This window comes from Lissotriton vulgaris, chromosome 3_1, assembly GCF_964263255.1.
Source record: "Lissotriton vulgaris chromosome 3_1, aLisVul1.2, whole genome shotgun sequence".
Lineage (NCBI taxonomy): Eukaryota > Metazoa > Chordata > Amphibia > Caudata > Salamandridae > Lissotriton > Lissotriton vulgaris.
The window spans coordinates 1933665297-1933680309 of NC_141689.1; the positions used below are offsets into that span (position 1 = coordinate 1933665297).

At 41.7% G+C, this 15013-nt stretch overlaps 1 protein-coding gene across 2 annotated transcripts in view; it reads left to right on the forward strand.

The window, feature by feature from the left end:
* Nucleotides 1-14660, forward strand: part of ANXA10 (annexin A10) — a 479763-nt gene extending 465103 nt beyond the window's left edge. Inside the window, exon 12 of one of the 2 annotated variants that reach the window (XM_086962400.1) lies at nucleotides 9840-14660. In XM_086962400.1, the coding sequence (XP_086818526.1) occupies nucleotides 9840-9908 (69 nt within the window). In that variant the 3' untranslated portion in view covers nucleotides 9909-14660. The remainder of the gene's footprint in view (nucleotides 1-9839) is intronic. The other variant, XM_086962401.1, reaches the window with a different exon arrangement.
* Nucleotides 14661-15013: the final 353 nt, after the last annotated feature.

Below are 15013 nucleotides of genomic sequence, written 5' to 3' on the forward strand. Positions count from 1 at the left end.
GTACTTACTTTCACCAGAGTGCAGAGAAAAGAGAGACGGGCGTTTTCAATAAAAGGTGTAATTTATTGAGCAGTCTTCTTTCTCATGCAAGAGAAATGAATTGCCATAATTGCAATACTCAATGTAAAGTAAAGTGCGTACAGTAAAAGGAGAATTATGAAATAATACTGTAAAAGCATTGATATGGTTTCTTAGCCATAAGATACTTTAAAATGGATAAAATATATACATACATATATACATTGACTAACGTACTCAACTGGTGCTTCTAAATACGCCTACCCCGGTGTACCTGAACTAAGCCTAGTACGTGGGAAGGTGTAAGTAAGTACCACTTTAAGTTAAGTTGGTTTTGCCAAGAATCTGATTCAAGAATTCTCTTTAAGGGTTTAGTCAGCTCCGTACCTGGGTAATAAAATGCAGGAGGTCTGGTATCTCTCTTTCAGGACTCGATATCCCACCAGCCCGCGAAGGCGGCTGAGAACACCGGAGCTGGATTTCTCGGCAGGAGAAAAGACAGCGTCTCTCTCAGTGCGTCAAAAGGGAGGGGCAGCGTCCGTGGGCTCTCGCATCAGCTGGGCTCTCGGGCAAGTAGATAGCTGCTCGGCACCAAAACCACCACTGTGTGTTTGCTTAAGTCAACGTTGGTATATTTATACCTGAAAGGTGCCGGGTTTGACGTAAGGTTGGACATAAGACGTCAATAAAGATGTCACTAAGAACTGGCCGTTCTTACAGTGCTTCACAGGAGTTCTAGGACGAAATCAAAACAAAAGCAAATGGAGATTTCCCAGGTTGCTGGAGGTTTGGTTTGCTTAGAGAACTCGTTGTGCTTTCTAGGAATCCGGGGAAGTAGCCTTGCTTAATGTGACTGCATGGGCTACAACTAGATATGGATATGGTTCCTATGCCATTATAGGGATATTATTGATTATAACCATACAAGGGCATAAAATAGAAAAATCAATTTAGGTTCCTAGATAAAAACACAATATACTAATCACTAAATACATAGAAACCAACTTCAAATCCATCAACACAAAGCAACACTGCTCACCAATAGCAAGAACTTGCAAAAAAATAGCACGACAAAGTTTCCTTGACCTTCCACTTTCAGAGGAGCCTAAAGTACTGCTTTTAAAACTGCGTTTTGAAATTTTTGATGCGAGATAGGAAACATGGAAATGTAAGAGCGTGAAAATAGCCTGTTACTTTTGTTCCTACCGCAGAAAGGCATTTGCTCACATTCTCTGCATTTGCCCAGCATTTATAACTCAAAGAAAACATGGTTGGTGTGACAGAATAAAAGCATTGGCATAGCCAATTGGTCTCGCCTTTAGGACCTTGTAAGTGTTTAGCCATGCAACACATTATCGACTTCCCAATATGTTAGCCGCTGCAACCCTAAGGTTTGTACTTAGAGGAGCCGAAGGCTCACAAAGAAGGAAAGTAAAGAAATACGGTGGTGAATATAACTTCAGCAACAGATGCAGAAAAAACACCACACAAAACATAAGCTCCTGTGATTTAGAAGCCAAAGATAATTAAGGGCAGACAGAGATGCAGGCCGAGGGTCACCAAACATTTCCCCAAAGAAACAACTTCCATGGGGATAAGCCCATCAGCAAAAAAATCATACCTGACAACTCAAAGGACATTGAGGACGGCGGGCATGCGCTATAGAAAAAAACGTAATAATATCACTGTCACACCGTGTGAAGAATTAGGAACAGTAAAAGGAACTGTTTAATAAGAGTTTATAACAGTTGTAATATCTTACTAATGTACGAAATGCCCAAAATAGCGAACTCATGCAATATGATTAATTCATAGATAATACTGTGAGGGAATTACGTGAGGGCAGGCAGTTTTTTTCTCCTCGTTTGCAATGTGTTGTCTCAGCACAGTTCAACTCTTCCTGGGACATTCATCATTACAGATTTATGCATCAGAGGTAGAAAACGGAAATAACTCTCTCTTACGTCACTGTTTTGAGACTCAAGAAAAAGGCGACTGTCCCAGCACAACATTTGCACGACATTTGCAGTGGCACCATAGAAGCCCCCGCCAGTAAGGGAGTGCATCCCAAAACTGCAGTGCAGGACCAAGCAGAGCGCATAGCTCATCTCACTCGTAGCAGAGAGCAGAAATGATCCATCTGTGAGCTTTCAGCAGCACTGCTCCACTCCTGGACACCAGCGAGCAAAATAGTGGTTTATTTATAAGTGCCGTGTTATCTGGAAGACTGAAGAATATATTCCGAGGATTTTTTGGTTCTCATAAAAAAAACGAAAAAATACCTGCCATTTTATTTTCCAGGACACGCTCATTAAATTGGGGTTCATATACTAGAATTCGGTACATGGAAGGCAGACAAGAAACATCAAGAGGACTCTGGTTCGGCTTGTCCTGATAGTTGTGACTTTGTTTGTCGCTATTTAAGACATTCTGACTCCCTGTTTGTGAAAGACAAGGGAGCTTGTTTTGATTGGTAACTTCTGGTACATTACGGTTTTTTCAAAAAGTGCCAGTGGTTGGTGAGGGAAGGAGGGAGCAGGCAGAAAGGGGGATGAAGAGGATATGGTCAATTTGCTGGAGTGGCTGACTATGATGCTGGGGAACCGGAAGTTAACAAAAAAAAGGTAAAACAATCAATGTAGTGTGCATAAAAGATTAAAGGAAAAAGGCTGCAAACGTGCAATGGGGTGGAAGGGACAGACAGATAAAATGCAACGGGTGGTCAAATAAATAGTACCCGCATCAGCAGAGGGGCGCTAATCAAGTCGAATTAATCTGTACTTGAGTGGTGGTCTTCAGCTAGAAACGGAAGTGATGGTGGAGGAGGTCGTGAGGAGCAGAGAGAGCGTCATGGATGGGCATTGTTGTGGAGCAAAGAGAAGGCCTGGCATCACAAATGGTTGTCGCAGTAGGTCGGGAGTCTTGCGTAGCAGGTTGTCTATAGCCAGTGATGTAGCTCAAAGAGTCTGGGTCACTGGAGATTTACTTTGGTAGTCATCGCGGGCGGCAAGATCTCAGCATGAACAGGACCGTTCGCAGTCACGTAGAGCCCATAACTTCAGGATTTCTCAGTTTCCTGGACAGGAGTACACTGATGCCAGCCAAGGGTCCTGGACCTGGGGAGACACCGCTTGGGAATCAGGGACCCGCTCTAACAATGGCAAGCATGACTAAGGCAGGTCATTTGCAGGTCCAGGCAAGTTGAGTAGCAAGAAGTCAGCATGGGCAGTTGCAGGAAGTTGTGTCCTTGCAGCTCAGAACTGGAAGTTAGGCAACTGACACTTAGAGCAACTCATTGTAGCATGGGATAAAGGGAGTAGGTCCAATCTTGCTTTTCAAAGAGCAGGACAAGCCATAAGCAGCAGGATAGCCCTCTGAGGTACAAGGAGGGCCTCAAGCATCAGAGCAGCTCTATAGTAAAAGCAGGGCAGTCCTCTGAGGAACAAGGCAGGCCTCAAGCAGATAGGAATTTCTCTGGAGAACCAGGCAGTCCTTCTGTGGTGTCCACATGTCCAGAAGTGTACTGAAGAGGGGCTCAGGTGTCCAATATTTATACCTGTGCCAGCCTTTGAGGTAAAGGGATTCTCTTTACTACCCCCACATCTGGTTCTGGAAAGTTCTTACTTTCCCTGTCAATGCTCCAAGAAGTCTGGGGAGACAAAACACTAGAGTCAGGATCTTTTGTTTGTGCTGGAGGCAAGTCTTTTGAAGTGAAGTGAACTGAAGGCACGGAACAGCTCCGCCCCCAACCACCCTGGCAGGATAGCCCATCCTGCCAACACCTAGTCCCTTTGACTTCCTCTCTGTTAGGAATACACAAACTTCAACAGCAAAGCCATTCACAGTTATGTGACCCACAACACTAGCAGAAGGCAAAAATACAAGAAAATGCTAAGTTTCTAAAGGTGGCATTTTCAGAATTGTGACTTAAAATCCAGCTTTTCCATTACCAAGGATTTTACATTACAATTCATTTAAGTCTAAACATGACATTCCTACCTGCTCCCAATCAAAAGTTAGCACTTATTAAATGTAATAAGGTAATTTGATATTATCCAATATGCATGGTAGGCCGTACAGTAGTGAAAAATTTATTGAGGTGTTTTTCACTACCCGGACATGTACAACTTAACAGCAGGTGTCCTGCTTTTTAAATACAGCGCACCCTGCCTTTTGTGCTTTTTTGGGCCTACCTTTGGGGTAGCATATATGTATAAAAAAGGAAGGCAAAAGGTTAATTTTGCAGATCGAATTAGCAGTTGTGAAACTGAAACACAGGCTGCAATGGCAGGCCTGAGATATGTTTTAAAGTGCTTCTTAAATGGAAGGCACAGTGAGTACTCAGGCCCGCTTGTAGCATTTAATTTATGGATCCAAGGTACATGCAGTACCATATACTAGAGATTTTTAGCACAAATTAAACGTGCCAATCAAGGGAAAGCCAGTTGTACCATATTTTAAGGAGAGAGCACAAGCGCTTTACCACTAGTTAGCAGTGATAAAGTGCACAGAGTCCTAATGCCAACAAAAATGACATTAAAAACACAGGAGGGGTGAAGGCAAAGAGAGGGCCAAATCCATCATGTCTACTTTTAAACAAGATCAGGTTTTGACTTACTTACCCTTTTGCCTATTTTGTCAAAAACAAGAATTTTAATTGTTAATTCTTTATTTTCAATGTACTACAGTCTGTTTTCAAAAATTGCGCGTTTAAGGTAAACACATCTCACATCATGCCTATGCCTGAACAAGTCTAGCCGACGTTCAACTGTAAAGAAATTAAATATAATGGTCATGCATTGAATGTAAAACAAAAAGCATTCTACAGGTATTGAAAACGACACTGAATTATCATGAAATATGTTTTTGAAGTGAGACCATCAGTGCAGACAGTGGTCATTGAAAAATGTGTTTAATCTTCAAACCATGATTTGTTGATAAAAATAACATTGTCACTAATTAAGGAAGGAAACAAATGAGCCCTTTTGCCAAGGTTCCAGCAGAAGTAGCTGATCCAAAAAGACACATTTTAAGTCCTGGCAAGCTAATTTTAGCCACCTACCATTACAAGGCAATAACCAAGTTCATAGTCAATGAACAAGATGCTACCACCTCCCATTGTAGAAAGGGGGTGGTAGGCATTTTCGGCACTTCCGGTCCCACTAGGAGCGGTTAGCGCTCTAGTGGCTGCACACAGGGCTATTTAGCCCTCGCACCTTCCTGAGCGCGCAACGATCGCGCGCAGCCCCGCCGAAGACCCGCCAAAGAGCTGCCCGTCTGCGCCCGTCCGCGACAGGACGGGGCACAGGGGCCATGGACTCTGCCTCAGCCCGCCCTGCTCTAACAGGTATGAGAAAACAATACATAACATATTCCGCCCAAACACTACTGGATCTAAAGCCACCAATTGAATGCTGCACCAAAATACCATGGCAGAGAGTAGAGGGAGGTTTCTCTTGTCTACAGTGTCGGCGTCAATCTATCAATAGTATAACCCAATCAGAGGTAAACATTCCTTTAGATGGATTAAAGAGTTTCCTTCTAAATGTACGATCCCTACCCAAACACCAGCACCAGGTCTGGGATTTAGTTAACACTACTCAGCCGGATATATGTTTTCTCACCGAGACATGGATGAAACCCCATACAATCACAGCAATAGCAATGGGGATCCCATCTGGATATAAGTTTAAACATCTAGATAGAGAAGTGAAAACAGGCGGTGGTTTGGCCATAATACACAAGGACGAAATAAAGGTCACAATACTCGAGCAACATCACAGTCCACAACTAGAAATCATGATCTTTAAAATCGCCCTAACTAGCCACACTTCCTGGAAAGGCGCTCTGGTCTATCGCCCACCAGGATTAAACCCTGACTTTGCGCTCACTCTTCAAGAGCTTTTAGCTCCCCGTCTCAAATCTAAAGAAGACTTTATCCTCCTGGGAGATTTCAACATCCATGTAGATCAGCCAGCATTATCCGAATCCATTTCCCTGGTTACGGATCTTTCAAATTTAGGTCTAGAATTACAGAATAATGGACCTACACACAGGGGTGGCCATACACTAGATTTAGTTTTTTCCAACTGTACCAAATTAACTTGCCTTCCAGCAAGAGAGATTCTATGGACAGATCATTTCCTGTTAGAATTTAAATTACTGACTCCAAAGAGACCCACTAATAAAGTACCATCTCCTCCTACCTGGCGCCGTCAATGGCATAAAATCTCAGCTAACAAACTACAGGAAATCTGGACACAACCTGCCATATTGGCAGTGGACACAGCAGATATAGCGTTAGCTAAACTTAATGATTCAATTAAGCGAGCCATTGATATCTTGGCCCCTTTAAAACTGCATAAACAGTATCCTCCCTCTAAGCAGGAAAGTCGGTACACGCATGAGCTAAGAGAAGAGAAGCGGAAATGCAGACGAGCAGAGAAAATATGGAGAAGAAGTAAAACTGAGGAGACCCGAGCAGTTTTCCTAGATGCTCAATCAATATACTATAAAAACATAAAGCAAGCTAGGAAACACTGCCTAATGCAACAACTTGCAGAAGCGGATAATTGTCCTAAGGAGCTCTTTAAAATTCTGCAAAATTTTGTAAAACCCGCCGCATGTGAGAGCTCTGATGATTTCTCGCAGACTCTATGCGATGAAATCTCGCTATTCTTTGAGGATAAAATAAACATAATTTACGAAAGAATAGTGGCGGCTAACAACAACATGGGTGACATTAATAAGCCCCTATCCCCGATCCCGCTAAAACACAATAAACATCCTCTGCTATCCTTCCCTCCAATTGATAATGCAGAGCTCCTTCCTCTCATCGTCCATATTAAATCTGGTTCCCCAAATGACCTCCTCCCTGCCAAGATGGTTGCCCCTCTGATTTCTCTCTTGGGACCCTCTATACAGAGCGTCATTAACATCTCTCTTGCGAAAGGACAGGTCCCGGCAGACTGGAAAAGAGCGGTGGTAAACCCAATAAGGAAAAAAGCGGCATCTCCATGGACATTCCTCTCAAACCTGCGTCCTATTTCACTCTTGCCTTACATCGGCAAGGTAGCAGAGAGGCACGTGAATACCTATCTATCAGGACATCTAGAAGCAACGGAGGGCCTGGACTACTCACAATCTGGGTTCAGGCCCAACCACAGCACCGAATCAGCCCTTCAAACAGTGACCAATAACATCAAAATGACACTGGATGAGGGCAGTTCTATGATTCTGGTGCTGTTGGATCTCTCCGCTGCTTTTGATACGGTGTCTCACACAGTGCTTCTCGATCGTTTAAGGGACGTACGCTTGGAGGGAGTGGCTCTGTCATGGATGAAGAGTTTTCTATCTAGCCGCTCCCAAGAAGTTAGGCTGAGCTCCCACAAATCCACCTACAGGGAGCTCAACAAGGGAGTGCCACAGGGCTCATGTTTAAGCCCGACACTATTTAATGTGTACGTGGCCCCCTTGGCCAACTTAGCAAGATCATTTGGGTTTACCCCGGTGTCGTATGCCGACGACACCCAACTCCTCTTTCCTTTTAAAAGTCTGACACCTGCAATAAAAATATCATTTGCAGACGGAATGAGAGCAATATCAGAGTGGATGTCATCAAAATGTCTTCAGTGTAACGTAGGGAAAACAGAGGTCATGCTGTTTGGGCAAGCGGCAACACACTGGTCACCTGAATGGTGGCCCTTAGAATTAGGACCTGTTCCCAGCCCTAAGAGCACGGTAAGAAACTTGGGAGTGTTATTAGATCAGACACTCACATTTAAAGACCACGTAAACCAAGTGGCTGGTACCTGCTTTCGGGCAATTGGGATACTAAGAAGAGTGTTTCCCTATCTGCCAGATTGCCACAGGAAAACACTTGTGCAAGCGCTAGTCATCAGCAGAGTGGATTACTGTAACGGTCTTCTTTTAGGAGCTAATGAAGGTCAACTTAATAAGTTACAAGTAATCCAAAATACGGCTGCAAGGACTGTCCTGAATGTTCCCCCTAGGACTCCTTCTCGCCCCCTGCTGACCAGACTCCACTGGTTACCAGTGAGGAAGCGAGTACAGTTTAAGACTCTATGTACCATTCACAAAAGTGTGATAGGCGAAGGCCCAAAATATCTGGCCAAAATCTTTCAGCCATATGCTCCTGAGCGTTCCCTGCGATCCAGTAATCTGCAGCTATTGCAGGTACCCAGAATAAAGAAGTCCAGACAAGGAGGCCGAGCGCTGGCCCATGCGGGACCAGTGCTCTGGAACTCTCTACCTCTTGAGTTGAGATCACTCACTAGCCATCTGGCCTTTCGGAAGACCTTAAAAACACACCTATTCACTAGTAATTAACTCTTCCTTTGCAATATGTACTACCCCCCCCTGAACACGGCTATCTGGAGTCATATTCTTACTGGCAAAAGCGCGGAAATACCCCTTCGGGGGTCTATTCAGGCGCTATATAAGAATATAAAATAAATAAATAAATAAAAATGCTGCATTACCAGGATATGACACAACATTACCAACTGTATCCCAGTAGTAGGTTTGGTACAGACCGTGAGCAGGAACTAGCAACATACGGCCACTTACCCATCATGAGCACCTGTTCAGAGCTTGTGATAAATGTAAAACCTCTGAAAGAATAGGGGAGAAGTAGAACTGGAAGGACAATATACGGAGTTCCTCCTTAAAAAGAGATGAAACCACTTTCTTATGCAGACTTCCTATTCATCCCAGAAACATAAGATTAGATGTTCTTCCTGATATGAATGAGATCTATTGGTAGAGGAACGTTCAACATAGCAGGCCAGGTTTCCAGGATATGGTGGTTTAAAAGCACTGCTCAATCCTTGTGGTAAGCGCTGCATGTTATATCTGGATTACAGAGACCTTGTACTTAAAACATGTAGCTTACTGACATGCCCAGAACCTTTTTTTTGGACTGATCCTCAGGGGTGGCGAAGGGAAACAATCAATAATTAGTACCTCATTTAGAGTTTGCTGGAGCAGAAGCTCAGGCTTAAACTGTCAGTGCTCCTGCCCTACCATGATCTTGATTCTCCAGAATCATTTAAAGTCAGGGGAAATGCAGGGTTTCTGACAGTAGAGTCTCATTAGGCTTTTGACTCTGCCGTCTGTCCCCGACTACACTACTAGTTTGCAGAGAAAGTCACCCAACTCCATTTAGACAGAACAGTCATCAGTGACTTCGCCTACCCAGGTCTGCCCTGATGTTAGGGACAAGTCAGAAGAAATTAAGAAATGGGTCCTCTGCCTCTATGAACTGGTTGGAAGAAAGACAGAAAACGAGTACATTAAATATTGAAGCAAGCATGCTGAGCTACGGACTCTGAACGGTGTATGTTCACAGTCAAGGTTAACACACCTCCTCCATGTGTCAGGATATTCGCTGGTTGTTATACACAGAATAATACCAATATCTCTGAACAAAACAGAAATGGCCCGTATTCTTATACAGAATAGTACCTCGACCGTAACAGATTACATTTGAAAAATACATCAATTCATTTGTTCAATTTGCACACCTGATTGATTGTGGAAATATATTAATGAATACTTTGCTATTTAAAAATATTTCACGTGTTTCGGTGTTACAACCACATTGCTATTTACTATGATACTGTCATTCATTTTATTTCAAAATGTAAACAAAACTCTTTCCATACCTAATCATATTGCAATACAAACGAAACAATGCCTTCTTGTGCCTGTGTCATTAATGGTTTCCTCCGAGTGACACCAATGTCTGAGTGTATGAGAAAATACAACAATCGAACATTAAAGCATCCTTTCTCTTGCAGCATTTTGCTTCGGGACACTACAAGCAAGCTTTGCTCGCTATCTGTGCGGGTGACACAGAAGACTACTGAGGAAAGGCGATCCAAGAGCAAATCCACATTCACAAACGTTCAGTTGTTTGGAATTATTCCTTACTTTTAGAAACCTTTCATGGCGTAACAGTAAATTGCATGGTATTTATAAATAATATGACTGCGTGCTATTTGGATTGTTTCAACCATTCAGAAATCTGTACCATTAAAGGATTCCAAACACGTGCATATATGTCTGCACTGTTTCCGTCACCCCAAGAGTCTGGTTGGTCTCCCATTTTACCTTTGGCGCATAAATGCAAACCTCACCTTTAATTCAAAGGACCATGTGCTTGGGATGAACTCCCAGAGATAAAACGCGGATTGTCATATATTAGAATGTTTGCGGTGCACTCAATGTGTCCTTCAACAATGATTTCGTTAATGTTCATAATAGCTGCCTGTATAATGGGTAAACAAATATCAAGAGTGGAAGAAGCTAGCAGCACTTTTGTAAAGAAATTCAAAGCATGCCTTAATTACAGTTACTAATAACAAACAAGGGGATTGCTCTAATCAGTAAGGCTGAGCCAAATATAGTTAAACAACGAGAAAAGATGCCAATACTGATAGTCTACTTGAAACCAAAAAATTAGCAAAAAAGCATAGACCACAGTTCAATGCATCCGGGTGCTATTTAATAGCTGTTTATTTGGAAATACTTATACTGAATAATTTGAAGTTCAGATACAATTCCAACAAAATTATATAACAACAATGAAAATGGACACAACAATGAACCAAGAAATCACACATACCATCATTCATAAATCTTCAACCATTTTACAATCATACCTCACACATTCATTCAAACACGTACTCAATCAAATGGAGAATGTATACACCAATTTGTAGAGTACTAGGTCTGCCAACAAAAAATGAATGAATTACAGTGTTTACTGTTTAAGAAGATACACCGTATCCAATTAAATAAATGATTGAATTCATTCAAAACATACAACAAGGTTCGGTGTATTATTGCCAACAGAATTTCAAAAATGAATTAGCAACAGGGCAAAAAGGCAGAACCAATGGCCTACACGTTTCGAATCCCTTTAGATCTTGGGATTCTCCTCAGGACCAACAAAAGTCTGTGGAAGAAAAAATAAAAATAAACGATGTTTCTCACCAATCTTAAATCCAAAACCAGAGAGCACTACTACACAATAAAAACACTCTAGCTTACCAGTGAATAACGATCAAGCCTTGTCAACATTAAGCGTACATTGTCAAATCCTCCTATAAGGAAATAGAGGAGAGAAAAGACAGAAAAATGGAGAAAACCAATGAGTGTACCTAGAAAAATGCCTTCACCGTCAGAGTTGTCTAATGGCCACAAGGGCTTACCTCATTGAAGTCCAAAAGATGTCCTAGCAGGGCTAATTGTTCGAAAGGGCACTGACCCAAATCTACAATTGTAAATCCCTATCTCTGCCTCTTCTACATTTTCTATAGGGAAATCTCACACATGTAAATTTACTGCTCAGTAGTAAATGTGAAAGGGACCGGGGGAAAGTCTGGAAATAGGGTAATACTTTAAATGGAAGCGGGCTAGGGAGGAGTAAGGAGGGGTTAGGGATATCTAAGGAAGGACACACCTACAATAGTGTAAGCCCAATGCTATTCAAAAGCTACACTTCTAAAGTTACTACAGCCACAAAGGACCCAAAACAGTAGTAAATGCTCTGCAGCTCAGAACAGAAGTAGGTTCAGTGCTACACATGTCCAACCACTGGAGCTTATAGATAAGGCTTTTGTGCAGGATCAGGCCAATGTTAAAACCAAAGAGAACATGAGAAAATAAGGCCCAACCCAACACCAAATACTCCCAAAAGTCACACTATTAAGAAATTAAGACTCCAGAAACCAGGACTCCAAAGGATTTGAAGCAAATTTAGACAATAATGAAGATTTATTAAAATATTAGAGTGCAATGCATAAGGCAAGAACATTAGTTAGACTCAATATAGACAACAGTTCATATTAAGACACTACCATTCAAATGCAGCAGAGGTCTGACATAAGATCAGTCTCAGAGAAAATCTCAAATAATTCGAAGTCTACAATGCAAAATAAACCAGCAAGGGTTTAGCCTCTGAGAGTGGGGCATGCAATTACTGGCTCACATAAAAAAACAGTAGATTTTATAATAAATTCACGGTAAAAATACCATATGATCATTATAAAATAAGTAACATCCACCAAGCACGAGCCAATTAGAATACAGAATAATAATACATTCCCTGACACCATTCTCTAAATAAAAAAATATTGAATACACTTGCAGGCGAGCACGGGGTGAGGAGTTCACCACTGTGCTGTTTACCTTTGATCTTCGACCAGAGGTTCAATGGAGCAAGGAGCAGGAGCCAAAATGTTTTGGAGTGCTGGTGCCCTCGTTGGTGTTCGTGACAGAGACAGGGTAGTATTTCAGCTCATTTTAACCATCTGTTAACAGTTAATAGATACTACTGTCTGCTGCTGCCCGAAGTGCCCTAGTTTCAGTACCTGACTAATGGTCCCTGGTTGCCTTGCCGTGCACTGCGCCGCGTTCAAATCTCGCTGAAAGTAGCCTCTGTAGTGAGAAAGTGACTTACAGGCTCTTTACTATAGACGCTCTTTAGTATTCTGGCAAATACTAATGCCAAGATTGTGTGACTAACAGAGACTCCAGGTGCCAGGATACCACTCAATTGAGGAGTAGGAGGGAGGGTGATCCCCCGCAGTCTGTGCAAGTCAATGCCCTAGGAGGCTGAGCTGGGCTCCCTCTCTTGGTTGAAGAATTTGACATCAAGAAGAAAAGGAATTCCTCCATAATCTCACAGGGTAGGACTTTCACAGCACCATCGATTGCTAAATTTTTGTCTAGTATGATGGGAGTCATAAACAAAGATATTAGTTTCTTGGTGGAGTTGTTGACACATTGACATTTTCCAATGATGTGTCGACTGAGAATATGCCAATTGAGGCTACAACTAACTGGATCCCTTCACATACTAAGACAAATCCTTGTGTGAATAATACTTCTTTTTTAAAAGGCTCCACACTAGGGCTGTCCTTCCCACAGGCATCACCTAAAAGAAGCTACTACCAAAGCCTTTTCTGGCTAATCATGCCCCTCAACACCGGATATCACAGTTTTGGAAACTTGTAATATTACTCATATGGACGTTACTCTGGATGTTTCATGTTTATCTAATGTGTTTGAAGATGGAATCCATAATGAACAAGTCACTTGAGTCTGTCCACTCTAAGCTACGAGACATAGAGATTTATTTGGCCAAACTCACTGAAGTGATCTCTGAATAGAAGATCATGGAAGAGGTGGGGGTGCCAAGTATTATAACTCAGACCAGGGGTGGGGCAGTACATGGCATGAAGTTGGGAAGGACTCTGTGGCAGGAAGTGACACTTTTTTCCATACTAGTGTTACCACACAAGGCTCTTCCCATGATCAGGGAAAGTATAATCATATTATCCAGAAGGAAGTTATTACCTCGCTTCTGAGGTGTATTGCCATATAACAAGATCCTACTCCACCCTATGCCCCTGATGCAACCCTCTATGTTATTGTCTTGTCTGATGTCCCCCAGTTAAGATACAATCAAATAGAAGACTGGTGCGATTTAAAGAATAAAGTCTATAATTGGATGAACTTCTGACAAGTGTGAGTATCTGATACTTACATGAGGTCTATACTGGATACCGTTCTCTAGTTCATTCGGTCCTTGGGGTTCCAAGGATAGGACTTTCTGTATGTTCTGACCTACATATTGGTCTAGGACACTGACCTACTTGGTTAGAAAGAATTACAAGTCTTAAAAAAGTCGTCAATACGACGAAACACATGTCGACTGTGCTCATCATCTACTGACCTGCATGTCAACAGACTTGGCTCATATTGTGGTTGACTCATTGATTTGTGTAATCTCAAGTGTTTGATTTAGATGTTTAAAAACATATAAATTGGATCTGCAACACTGACAGATCTAAATTATGGTATTTGTGTAGTGCTCTGGATTGTGAAATCATTTGTATATATGTGAAAATTTATGTTTCATATATTAATTATCTACACTATTGTGGTGGCATAGCATTGATCCATCTGAGCACACGATACTTTCTGCACAAGACATACTCACCTTACAGATGTGCTGGCAGTTCTAGATTACTACTGCCATCTTGTCATTCCCATTGTAATGTACAGTATATCCTCAACGCCTATTGACCTAAACAATGCAGTAACATAGATTGATGTCTATCGCCAGCTAATATTTCACTACCAGACAGTAGTATGAATTACTTAACTGCATCTACCCATTCTTCCCAAAATGTCTCTCATTCTGCTGGGCATGCTAAAAAAACTAGCTAGAGGAAACATTTGAGACAATGAGGGTGCAACGAGATATTGAAATAATACATTTAAACAATAAACACAGTCACCACTGCTGGTTTGGCAAAATGACAAATTAGTATAACTAGCTGAAACAATAAATATAGTCACTATTAATTCTTCTGCATATGCTGAAACTGCCAAAACACAAAAGAAAATGTCTCTTGCTGCATTTCCGTTGCTTGTTTTGTCACTATAATTTTCCTCTTTAATGTACTTTGTCTTGCTCCCTCGCTGCATGTACTCATAATTTTGCTGACTCTTTTGCTGCCCATGCAATGTGTGCCTAACTTTTATTGGTTCATGCTCTAACACTTGATTGTGGTTTATCCATAAAAATAAAAAACCTTGTTATCCGATGTGCTGGAATGGATATTGCTTTATTGTTAATGCTACAAGGTGACATTGAGTGGCGACGTGATGCCGTCTAGGTGTCACCTAGACACCTGGATTACTAATTGGGGTGTATGGTAGCCACAAGAATAATATAATTATTCTTGATTGGTCCAGCAAAGATTTCAGTAATAATTTAAAGCTAAGCTCAACCACTGGTAGCTATGGCACACAACAGACAGATCTTATCTTGAGAAAAAGTGTAAAGTATGTAGTAGTACCAAAACAGTTGAAAAGTCAAAACACAACACCAAAATAAAAATTCCACTACAATTTATAAACATGACAATAGTTTAATGTACAAATTGATACCTGTTAG